General features: G+C 40.3%; 1 protein-coding gene across 1 annotated transcript in view; it reads left to right on the forward strand.

Annotated features, from left to right (window-relative positions):
• zgc:171482 (zinc finger protein) overlaps positions 1-13,105 on the forward strand; it is a 239,473-nt gene that overhangs the window by 174,734 nt on the left and 51,634 nt on the right. The window contains exon 5 of the mRNA XM_062058188.1: positions 1,813-2,049. Within this exon, the coding sequence (XP_061914172.1) occupies positions 1,813-2,049 (237 nt within the window). The remainder of the gene's footprint in view (positions 1-1,812; positions 2,050-13,105) is intronic.

Raw genomic sequence — 13,105 nt, forward strand, 5'->3', positions numbered from 1 at the left:
GCGTGATTCATCACTCCAGAGAACACCTTTCCACTGCTCCAGAGTCCAGTGGTGACGTGCTTTACACCACTGCATCCGACGCTTTGCATTGGACTTGGTGATGTACGGCTTAGATGCAGCTGCTCGGCCATGGAAACCCATTCCATGAAGCTCTCTGCGTACTGTATGTGGGCTAATTGGAAGGTAACATGAAGTTTGGAGCTCTGTAGCAACTGACTGTGCAGAAAGTCTTTGCACTATGCGCTTCAGCATCCGCTGACCCCTTTCTGTCAGTTTACGTGGCCTACCACTTGGTGGCTGAGTTGCTGTTGTTCCCAAACTCTTCCATTTTCTTATAATTAAGCCGACAATTGACTTTGGAATATTTAGGAGCGGGGACATTTCACGACTGGATTTGTTGCGCAGGTGGCATCCTATGACAGTTCCACGCTGGAAATCACTGAGCTCCTGAGAGCGGCCTGTTCCTTCACAAATGTTTGTAGAAACAGTCTCCATGCCTAAGTGCTTGATTTTATACACCTGTGGCCGGGCCAAGTGATTAGGACACCTGATTCTGATCATTTGGATGGGTGGCCAAATAGTTTTAGCAATATAGTGTATATATATAGTCCTTATTTACAGCAATTGAGGATTATTGACTTAGTGGTGTATGGAGGTACACAGCTGTGTGGCAGCTATTTTTTTAGTTTATGGCAGGGGTGTCCAAACTTTTTCCACTGAGGGCCGCACACGGAAAAATCAAAGCATGCGAGGGCCATTTTGATTTTCAAACCATAACAAAATATATGGATTTTGTTTGTTTTTTTACCTTTAGGGCTCCCGGGGACCATAAAGGGTCTAAGTCATTAAAATGTTAAAAATAAGTCAAATTATTATTTATTTATTTATTTAACGCTTACAGTAAATCTCTACAGTTTATCAACTTCAGGTTGATATAAAGTTTTAAAAAACAAAAAGGTTTTATGCCTTTTCTGTCAAAGACAACTCAGTTTTTTTTATAATGAAACTGAAATATGCAGTATTTCCCCCACTGCCCAAAACATTCAGAAAGCAATGTTTGATGTGAAGTAATTAGAGCCTTAAAAAAAGATCAATAATGCAGGACACCATTGATTTTAATTCATTATAATTTTTGAGTAATCACAGTGAAAAGATAAATAAAATCCCATTAAATAAATTTGGGATCCAACAGGCGCCCCACTCAGAAAGTGATACATTTTTATTAGGTTTTTTTTTAACTTTCAATACTTAAGTTACGAACTCAACTTCAGATATATCTGTCGATTTTACGTTTGAACTATTATTTTGTTTGTTTTATGCTCTTTTGTCAAATAAAATGTTGATGTTTTTGTATGGCAACCACACAATATATGTAATATTTCCCACATAAAACATTTTAAAGTGAAATATTTGAAATAATTGGAGCCTTGAATAGGTCAATAATTCATTGTAACATTGATTTTTTTTTTTTTTTTTTGAGCAACGGCAAAAAAAGAAAAATAAAGATAGACAAAAGAAAAGAAAAAAAGCTTGCATGGCAGCTTTGTGTCAACATTGCAACTTTTTCTAGTTAGATTTAACCTCATTCCACCTTTTTAAATGTTTTTTTTTAATTTTTGCAATAACATTTCCAGAAGGTGTGGCGGGCCGGTAAAGAATGGCCCCCGGGCCGCACTTTGGACACCCCTGGTTTATGGACTAAACTTAAAAAATTAGAATCAACGTTTAAAAGCTGTTCTGTTTGGATTGTAAAGTTGAAATGACCTTAAGGACGTCAGCAGGATTCTTGATAATGCGGTCTTATCATTACAGATTCCTCCCCTTCCACACCACTGTCCACAGACCCCACGGCCCCGCCCTGGCCCGAGGCGGTGGTCAGCGGGAACGGCGGGAGAGAAGCCGGCAAGTACTGCTGCCTGTGCGGCGCCTGGTTCAACAACCCGCTGATGGCCCAGCAGCACTACGAGGGCAAGAAACACCGCAGGAACGCCGCCCGAGCGCGCCTGGTGGAGCAGCTCCAGGGCAGCCTGGATGCCACGGAGAGCACAGGTCAGCCCACGTAATCCCCTCCAAAATATCCCCTCACTCAGCAGGGGTGTCGCTGCTTTTTAAAGGGGAACTTGATCAGCGCGATCGTGTTTAACGCAGGTGCTAGTCGCCGGCCATCACTCTCATTTAGTTTTGACGGCCAAGTCACTCCTGTACGGTATAATTAGCCCCATAAAACTGGGACTTTACGATCTGCTCTGACACTCACTGACTGCTAAAGATAGATGGATTAGCTTACATAATTACATGTGAATGTCAGTGTTGTTTTCTCAAAAAGGGCTGGCTTTATGATAAAGCCTGCCGGAGGGTTTTAGGATGGATGATTTGGATTTGCAGTTTAGTTAGAGCAGCTTTGAACCGACTCAAGGTCAGCAGCTCTCACCGTTCCCTGCATCCACTCTGGCTCCAACTAAATATAATTCGAAAGCCGCAGATTACTCGTGTAAGGCCGGTCATCCATCATATGAGGGAAATGTTTGTATCTCCCTAATTAACTCTTTATCTCAGTCGAGTCGGAATGTTGGCTAGTCTAGTTCTACAACGATGGCTAACCTTTCCAACGAATATCTAGGGAGGCTTTAACACACATTATCATTTTATATTCTTTTGTACAGCAAATAATAATACATTAAAAAACATGCCATTTTATGCATAGGTTTGCAAAGGGGCAGAACATGTCAAGCAATTTGGGGAAAATGAAATATTTTACTGAGGAATTAATGAATGAATGAATTATTAAATATATATATATATATATATATATATATATATATATATATATATATATATATATATATATATATATATATATATATATATATATATATATATATATATACACTACCGTTCAAAAGTTTGGGGTCACATTGAAATGTCCTTATTTTTGAAGGAAAAGCACTGTACTTTTCAATGAAGATAACTTTAAACTAGTCTTAACTTTAAAGAAATACACTCTATACATTGCTAATGTGGTAAATGACTATTCTAGCTGCAAATGTCTGGTTTTTGGTGCAATATCTACATAGGTGTATAGAGGCCCATTTCCAACAACTATCACTCCAGTGTTCTAATGGTACAATGTGTTTGCTCATTGGCTCAGAAGGCTAATTTATGATTACAAAACCCTTGTGCAATCATGTTCACACATCTGAAAACAGTTTAGCTCGTTACAGAAGCTACAAAACTGGCCTTCCTTTGAGCAGATTGAGTTTCTGGAGCATCACATTTGTGGGGTCAATTAAACGCTCAAAATGGCCGGAAAAAGAGAACTTTCATCTGAAACTCGACAGTCTATTCTTGTTCTTAGAAATGAAGGCTATTCCACAAAATGGTTTGGGTGTCCCCAAACTTTTGAACGGTAGTGTATATATACAAACCCCGTTTCCATATGAGTTGTGAAATTGTGTTAGATGTAAATATAAACGGAATACAATGATTTGCAAATCCTTTTCAATCCATATTCAATTGAATGCACTACAAAGAAAAGATATTTGATGTTCAAACTCATAAACAATAAATAAAATAATTAACTTATAATTTCATGGCTGCAACACGTGCCAAAGTAGTTGGGAAAGGGCATGTTCACCACTGTGTTACATGGCCATTCCTTTTAACAACACTCAGTAAACGTTTGGGAACTGAGGAGATACATTTTTTAAGCTTCTCAGGTGGAATTCTTTCCCATTCTTGCTTGATGTACAGCTTAAGTTGTTCAACAGTCCGGGGGTCTCCGTTGTGGTATTTTAGGCTTCATAATGCGCTACACATTTTCAATGGGAGACAGGTCTGGACTACAGGCAGGCCAGTCTAGTACCCGCACTCTTTTACTATGAAGCCACGTTGATGTAACACGTGGCTTGGCATTGTCTTGCTGAAATAAGCAGGGGCGTCCATGGTAACGTTGCTTGGATGGCAACATATTTGCTCCAAAACCTTTATTACCTTTCAGCATTAATGGCGCCTTCACAGATGTGTAAGTTACCCATGTCTTGGGCACTAATACACCCCCATCCCATCACAGATGCTGGCTTTTCAACTTTGCGCCTATAACAATCCGGATGGTGCCACAAACAAGGATGGGGCGAGGGTCACCACTTTGTCAACAAATGTGTGAGCAAATTGTTGAACAGTTTAAGAAAAAACCTTTCTCAACCAGCTATTGCAAGGAATTTAGGGATTTCACCATCTACGGTCTGTAATATCATCACAGGGTTATGAGAATCTGGAGAAATCACTGCACGTAAGCAGCTAAGCCCGTGACCTTCGATCCCTCAGGCTGTACTGCATCAACAAGCGACATCAGTGAGTAAAGGATATCACCACATGGGCTCAGGAACACTTCAGAAACCCACTGTCAGTAACTACAGTTGGTCGCTACATCTGTAAGTGCAAGTTAAAACTCTCCTATTCAAGGCGAAAACCGTTTATCAACAACACCCAGAAACGCCGTCGGCTGCGCTGGGCCTGAGCTCATCTAAGATGGACTGATACAAAGTGGAAAAGTGTTCTGTGGTCTGACGAGTCCACATTTAAAAAATGTTTTGGAAACTGTGGATGTCGTGTCCTCGGGACCATAGAGGAAAATAACCATCCGGATTGTTATAGACGCAAAGTTGAAAAGCCAGCATCTGTGATGGTATGGAGGTGTATTAGTGCCCAAGACATGGGTAACTTACACATCTGTGAAGGCGCCATTAATGCTGAAAGGTACATTCAGGTTTTGGAGCAACATATGTTGCCATCCAAGCAACGTTACCATGGACGCCCCTGCTTATTTCAGCAAGACAATGCCAAGCCACGTGTTACATCAACGTGGCTTCATAGTAAAAGAGTGCGGGTACTAGACTGGCCTGCCTGTAGTCCAGACCTGTCTCTCATTGAAAATGTGTGGCGCATTGCGAAGCCTAAAATACCACAACGGAGACCCCCGGACTGTTGAACAACTTAAGCTGTACATCAAGCAAGAATGGGAAAGAATTCCACCTGAGAAGCTTCAAAAATGTGTCTCCTCAGTTCCCAAACGTTTACTGAGTGTTGTTAAAAGGAAAGGCCATGTAACACAGTGGTGAACATGCCCTTTCCCAACTACTTTGGCACGTGTTACAGCCATGAAATTCCAAGTTAATTATTATTTGCAAAAAAAAAAAAAAGTTTATGAGTTTGAACATCAAATATCTTGTCTTTGTAGTGCATTCAATTGAATATGGGTTGAAAAGGATTTGCAAATTATTGTATTCCGTTTATATTTACATCGAACACAATTTCCCAACTCATATGGAAACAGGGTTTGTATATAAATGGTCCAATGCTAATATAGTGCGTATAGTATTATGTCCAGGAAGAACTTTCCGGTTCCAGCGAGTGCTGAAATATGTGACGTCATTCAGCGAAAAGCGGGCGTCCTAACGTGCACGCGAGCGCCGCACGACACCTCGACCGCGCACGCACGCTCCAGCCCTCCGTGGCGTGGACGCCGCGGGGCGAGCTGTGTGCTCCAGGTGCCATGACAAAAGCAATCATCTCAAGGAGCCAATCATATTAAAAGCATGAGTCACGTTGCCGCCTACACTGGCTCAGAGGCTTGAAGTTGTGTCATGTTGGATATCATCCTCCATCCACTCGCTGTGACCCACATCCCACGACCTCGACTGCCTTTTTAGGGAAAATATGAATCCCGATTCACAGCACCGATGTTTAGAAATCGTCAGTCTTTTGTGTCATGTACGCCGACGTGTTGTCATTAACTTAAAGACTTGGCATTTGCCGCCCGGCCGTAAGCGAGTGGGTCGGGGGGAATGAGCTCAGTGCTGACGTGGTCCATTATACGTGCTATCAATCAAGTCTTTGCGCTGGTGTCTCGTAATCACGCCGGCATTGTCAGGACTTGTTTGTTCTCCTGTGAGACTCGTCTCCAATGGTGCGAGATTCTCACATTTGATTGGCTTCTTTTGGCGCCTCTGCAGGTGCAAAGTGGCAGGTGAGCAGAGTGAAAACGAGGGGGGAGACGGGCTTCTTTAAACCTACCGCCAATGAGGTGTGATTTCTGTTTGTATGTGGGTGAGGGCAGGGGTCCCCAACCTTTTTTCCACCAGGGACCGGTTTAAAGGCCTACTGAAACCCACTACTACCGACCACGCAGTCTGATAGTTTATATATCAATGATGAAATCTTAACATTGCAACAGATGCCAATACGGCCGGGTTAGATTAGTAAAGTGCAATTTTAAATTTCCCGCGAAATATCCTGCTGAAAACGTCTCGGTATGATGACGTTTGCGCGTGACGTCACGGATTGTAGCGGACATTTTGGGACACCATTGTGGCCAGCTATTAAGTCGTCTGTTTTCATCGCAAAATTCCACAGTATTCTGGACATCTGTGTTGGTGAATCTTTTGCAAGTTGTTTAATGAACAATGGAGATAGCAAAGAATAAAGCTGTAGGTGGGAAGCGGTGTATTAGCGGCCGGCTGCAGCAACACAAACACGTAGCGGCTACGTCGTAGCCGGTGTTTCATTGTTTACATTCCCGTACGATGACAGTCAAGCTTTACCATTGGCCTGTGGAGAACTGGGAAAACATAGACTCTTACCAGGAGGACTTTGAGTTGGATACGCATGCTTGTGGAGATGAGACAACAGAGACTCTTACCAGGAGGACTTTGAGTTGGATATGCGCTACCGTGAGTACGCAGCTGTGGCTTCCAAACATTTGATCGCTTGCCCGTACGTGTGTGCCGCTATGTGCATGTCACGTACGTAACTTTGGGGAAATATATGTGCTGTATGAACTTTGGGGAGGTGAACGGTACTTTGGCTGTGGGATTGAGTGTGTTGTGCGGGTGTTTGATTTGTATTGGCGGGTTATATGGACGGGAGGGGGGAGGTGTTTGTTATGCGGGATTAATTTGTGGCATATTAAATATAAGCCTGGTTGTGTTGTGGCTAATAGAGTATATATATGTCTTGTGTTTATTTACTGTTTTAGTCATTCCCAGCTGAATATCAGGTCCCATCCGCCTCTCACAGCATCTTCCCTATCTGAATCGCTTCCACTGCCCTCTAATCCTTCACTCTCACTTTCCTCATCCACAAATCTTTCATCCTCGCTCAAATTAATGGGGTAATCGCCGCTTTCTCGGTCCGAATCGCTCTCGCTGCTGGTGGCCATGATTGTAAACAATGTGCAGATGTGAGGCGCTCCACAACCGGTGACGTCACGCTACTTCCGGTACAGGCAAGGCTTTTTTTATCAGCGACCAAAAGTTGCGAACTTTATCGTCGATGTTCTCTACTAAATTCTTTCAGCAAAAATATGGCAATATCGCGAAATGATCAAGTATGACACATAAAATGGATCTGCTATCCCCGTTTAAATAAGAAAATCTCATTTCAGTAGGCCTTTAAGGTATGCATTATTTTCACGGACCGGCTTTTCACGTGTGGCATGAAAAATCAACTCACTAGAATGCTGAAATAGTGGGAGCCCTGGGCGTGTTTCTTTGCAAAAAAGATGGTCGCCGACAGGTTGACGGCAAATAGTACATACCAGTGTTTCTTAACCATAGGGCTTGGGCCCAGTGTTGAGCCGCGAGCGCCCCCTAGAATGTAATATATGTATTTTTTCAGCTGTGGTCCGCATAGGCCACAGCGGTACTCGGTTGTAATACACTTTTCTACCACTTGTGGCAGTAATGACAATATAAAACAACAAGAGTGAAATTCATAGAGAAATTTCTTAAGCGCAAAAATTATGACTAAAGTAGAGATGTCCGATAATATCGGACTGACGATATTATCGGCCGATAAATGCTTTAAAATGTAATATTGGAAATTATCGGTATCGGTTTCAAAAAGTAAAATTTATGACTTTTTAAAACGCCGCTGTACGGAGTGGTACACGGACGTAGGGAGAAGTACAGAGCGGCAATAAACCTTGAAGGCACTGCCTTTGCGTGCCGGCCCAATCACATAATATCGCCGGCTTTTCACACACATAAGTGAATGCAATGCATACTTGGTCAACAGCCATACAGGTCACACTGAGGGTGGCCGTATAAAGAACTTTAACACTGTTACAAATATGCGCCACACCAAACAAGAATGACAAACACATTTCGGGAGAACATCCGCACTGTAACACAACATAAACACAACAAAACAAATACCCAGAACCCCTTGCAGCACTAACTCTTCCAGGACGCTACAATATACACCCCCTACCCCCCACACCCCCTCAACTCCGGCCCCCCCAACCTCCTCATGCTCTCTCAGGGAGAGCATGTCCCAAATTCCAAGCTGCTGTTTTGAGGCATGTTAAAAAAAATAATGCACTTTGTGACTTCAATAATAAATATGGCAGTGCCATGTTGGCATTTCTTTCCCCATAACTTGAGTTGATTTATTTTGGAAAACCTTGTTACATTGTTTAATGCATCCAACGGGGCATCACAACAAAATTAGGCATAATAATGTGTTCATTCCACGACTGTATATATCGGTATCGGTTGATATCGGAATCGGTAATTAAGAATTGGACAATATCGGAATATTGGCAAAAAAGCCATTATCGGACATCTCTAGACTAAAGTGGTATTTTCATTTGCACTTTAATTTTATTGACAGTTTAGTTAAAAATCATATTTATTATTCATTTATTTTATTTATTTTAGCAGAACATAATGTATATTGTATGTAAATGTATTTTGTCTACTCAGTCTGACCTAAGCCTAAAGTTTATTAGTTAAAATAATAATTTAATCTTTGTGATTAGCACATGCTTTTATATCATTTTACAAGGTAGGGAACTGTAAGTAGGTCACATATTTTATTCTATTTAATATGATCAAAATCAAGAGTAAGATAACTAATTCAGTGTTATTATTCGAGTGGGCCCCGGGTCCCTCTGTAGTGTAGGTCCTGAGGTCAAACAGGTTAAGAACCCCTGCTATATACAATGACCCTGCAGATGGAAATTAGCCTTTGGCTACAACCTGACACATTAAAATTGTATTGTATTAATGTGCATTAATGTACTATAACAAATGGTGACTTCCTGTCAGGAGTTGTAATATTCATCTATAAACAAGCTTATTGGTGTGTTTAGTGGGACGGACAAAAGTTGGAGAAAATGTGTTATTTTATAAATCAATCAATGTTTCTGTGCGGCCCGGTAGCAAATGCGTCACGGACCGCTACCGGTCCCCGGACCGGTGGATGGGGACCACTGGGTTAGGGTACCCTCGGCATTTTTGCGTGCACTATCACTTACTCACTGTTTTGCTGCACACTTTCCTGGCTCTGAGGGTTATTTTTGAGTCTTTCTTGCTATTTCTTTTATTAGTACGCAATGAGCATCATACAATGCAGTGTAATTAATTGCATATGGAAAACAAAATAACACTAACTTTTTTTAGTTTTTCATTAACCCAGCCTCTAAACAACATATAAAATATAATCAAATTAAATAAAAAAATGTTATTATTATTATTATTGTGTGAATGCTCCAAAGCATATGGTTTTCTACACCAAAATTCATCTATTTAATAAACTTCTTCTTCTTCTTCTCCAGATTTTGGTGCATTCTACTTTCCACATTTTTCACCCGATTCAAATTGTTCCAACTTCAAATTGTTCAGCCTATTTATTCCAGAAATGTCCCAGATTTCCCAGAATTCCAGGTTTTCTGGGAGATTTTTCCCATTCAATATGAATTGGCCATTTTTCAAACTTCCACCATTTCCTCATTTTTCAACCGATTCAAACCATTCCACCTTCAACACATTCCACCATCCTGGAAATTTAAACTACCCGTTTTCCAAGTTCCAAAAAAATTCCAAGATTTTCCAGAATTCCTGGTTTTCCAAAGCCCTAATTCCACCCTTTTTTTTTTGGCAACTACTCCGTCCACATTTTTCAACACATTTCAACCGTTCTACCGTCAAAACATTCCCCTAATCAGGACAAAAAATAAAGTTGTTCTTTGAACTGGAAACATTCCTAGTTTTTCCAAATTCCAGGAATTCCGTTCTACCATTCCTCAATTCAACATGTAACTACCTTAACATTTCTCGACCAATTTGAAAAATTCCAACACCAACCATTTCAACTCATACAGACCATTCAAGTTTTTTAACCATTTTCAAAAAAATTTCCGCTTTTCCTGATTTCCCCAAATGTTTTCGAAATTCCTATTGAAATCAATGGGACATTCATCAAAATTCCACAACCCCCACATTTTGTATCTGATTCAAACTGTTCCAACTTCAAAATATTCAGCCTGTTTGGGAATTGTGTGCTCTACTTCAACAATTATTTTAAAAATTCCAGGATTTCAGTTCAACTTCAGCATTGGAGTATTCACACACAACTCCTTTAGGAATTGCCTCATCTAGTTATTATTATTATTATTATTATTAATATTACTATAGTAACAAAGCCTCAAAACAACAACATATACCATTTTATCAAATAAAATATACATATTACTATTGTTATAATTATTATTATTACTAGTACTAGCAGTAGTAGCAATAATTATAAAAAAAAATGTATTATGTTATTTGTATCATTTTAATATATATAAATAATAAATAAATACATTAGAATAAAACAAATATTGTGGTGTAGTAAGTTATAATGTTAGCATAGTTTTTAGGGTTTATTAGAGAAATTGTATTAAACGTCTTCAAAAAGCCTTAATTGTTCTAGTTATAGGAAAGCAGTGGTTATCATTAACAACTAGCGAGCGGCACAATGAAATTGATTGTGTCACATGTTTAAGTTGCATGCGTGTGCATGAGTGAGCCTACCATGGGCTTTGAGTTTGTGGATTATTTTGGGTCTTTCTGTTTTTTTCTAGTATGCAGCGTGGCAGTTCACATTAATAAATGATTGCGTTCATTGTGTGACATGTCTAAGTTGCACGCTGCTCATGCGTAAGCAAGCTTATCTTGGGCCTTGACTTTTACTCCTGGAGGTAAGGATTGCTGACTTACTGTAGAAACAGCTTCGCTCTGGAGGAACATTTTTTTTTTTTTTTTTTTTTTTTGGTCCTGTCCAGCCACTCAGCAAATCCTATAGTTGATGTAGATGCCCATATCTGCTGCACAGATTTACTTATTACTTATTTAATCCTTCCCCTTTTCATATCGTAGCAATTTTATCCCATTTCCTCGTTCTCTGTAACATAACAGTGAATAAATAAATAATAAATACCGTATTTTTCGGAGTATAAGTCACTCCGGAGTATAAATCGCTCCGGCCGAAAATGCATAATAAAGAAGGAAAAAAACATATATAAGTTGCATTTTTGGGGGAAATTTATTTGATAAAAGCCAACACCAAAAATAGACATTTGAAAGGCAATTTAAAATAAATAAAGAATAGTGAACAACAGGCTGAATAAGTGGTTATATGACGCATAAATAACCAACTGAGAACGTGCCTGGTATGTTAACGTAACATATTATGGTAAGAGTCATTCAAATAACTATAACATATAGAACATGCTATACGTTTACCAAACAATCTGTCACTCCTATTCGCTAAATCCCAGGAAATCTTATACGTCTAGTCTTTTACGTGAATGAGCTAAATAATATTGTTTGATATTTGCCGGTAATGTGTTAATAATTTCACACATAAGTCGCTCCTGAGTATAAGTCGCACCCCCCGGCCAAACTATGAAAAAAAAATGTACCGTTCTCCTGGCAACCTCCAAACCCAGACTGGTCCATCAGATTGCCAAATGGAAAAGCGTGATTCATCACTCCAGAGAAGGCGTTTCCACTGCTCTAGAGTCCAGTGGCAACATGCTTTACACCATTGCATCCGAACGCTTTGCATTGGACTTGGTGATGTATGTATTAGATGCAGCTGCTCGGCCATGGAAACCCATTCCATGAAGCTCTCTGCGTACTGTTTGTGGGCTAATTGGAAAGTCACAGGAAGTTTGGAGCTCTGTAGCAACTGACAGTGCAGAAAGTCGGCGACCTCTTTGCACTATGCGCTTCAGCATCCGCTGACCCCTCTCTGTCAGTTTACGTGGTCTACCACTTGGTGGCTGAGTTGCTGTTGTTCCCAAACTCTTCCATTTTCTTATAATAAAGCCGACAGTTGACTTTGGAATATTTAGGAGCGAGAAAATTTCACGACCGGATTTGTTGCACAGGTGGCATCCTATGACAGTTCCAACGCTGGAAATAACTGAGAGCGGCCCATTCTTTCACAAATGTTTGTAGAAACAGTCTCCATGCCTGAGTGCTTGATTTTATACACCTGTGGCCGGGCCAAGTGCTTAGGACACCTGATTCTGATCATTTGGATGGGTGGCCAAATACTTTTGGCAATATAGTGTATAAACAAACGCCATTGGTGGATCTACACTTAAAGGAATACTGAAATGAATTGTTTTTATTTAAACGGGAATAGCAGATCCATTTTATGTGTCAAACTTGATCATTTTGCGATAATGCCATATTTTTGCTGAAAGGATTTAGTAGAGAACAACGTCGATAAAGTTCGCAACTTTTGGTCTCTGATAAAAAAAAACCTTGCCCCTACCGGAAGTAGCGTGACGTTGTCAGTTGTTCACTCCCTCATATTTTCCTATTGTTTTCAACGCAGCTAGAGCGATTCGGACGATTACCCCATTAATTTGAGCGAGGATGAAAGATTCGTGGACGAGGAACGTTAAAGTGACGGACTAGAATGCAGTGAAATACATGTTTTTTTTCGCTCTGACCGTAACTTAGGTACAAGCTGACTCTTTGGATTCCACACTTTCTCCTTTTTCTATTGTGGATCACGGATTTGTATTTTAAACCACCTCGGATACTATATCCTCTTGAAAATGAGAGTCGAGAACGCGAAATGAACATTCAGTGCCTTTTATCTCCACGACAATACATCGGCGAAATGCTTTAGCTACGAGCTAACGTGATAGCATCGTGCTTTAACTGCAAAAAAAATAAACCCCTGACTGGAAGGATAGATAGAAAATCAACAATACTATTAAACCGTGGACATGTAAATACACGGTTAATGCTTTCCAGGCTGG

The sequence above is a fragment of the Entelurus aequoreus genome, linkage group LG09 (genome assembly GCF_033978785.1).
Source record: "Entelurus aequoreus isolate RoL-2023_Sb linkage group LG09, RoL_Eaeq_v1.1, whole genome shotgun sequence".
Lineage (NCBI taxonomy): Eukaryota > Metazoa > Chordata > Actinopteri > Syngnathiformes > Syngnathidae > Entelurus > Entelurus aequoreus.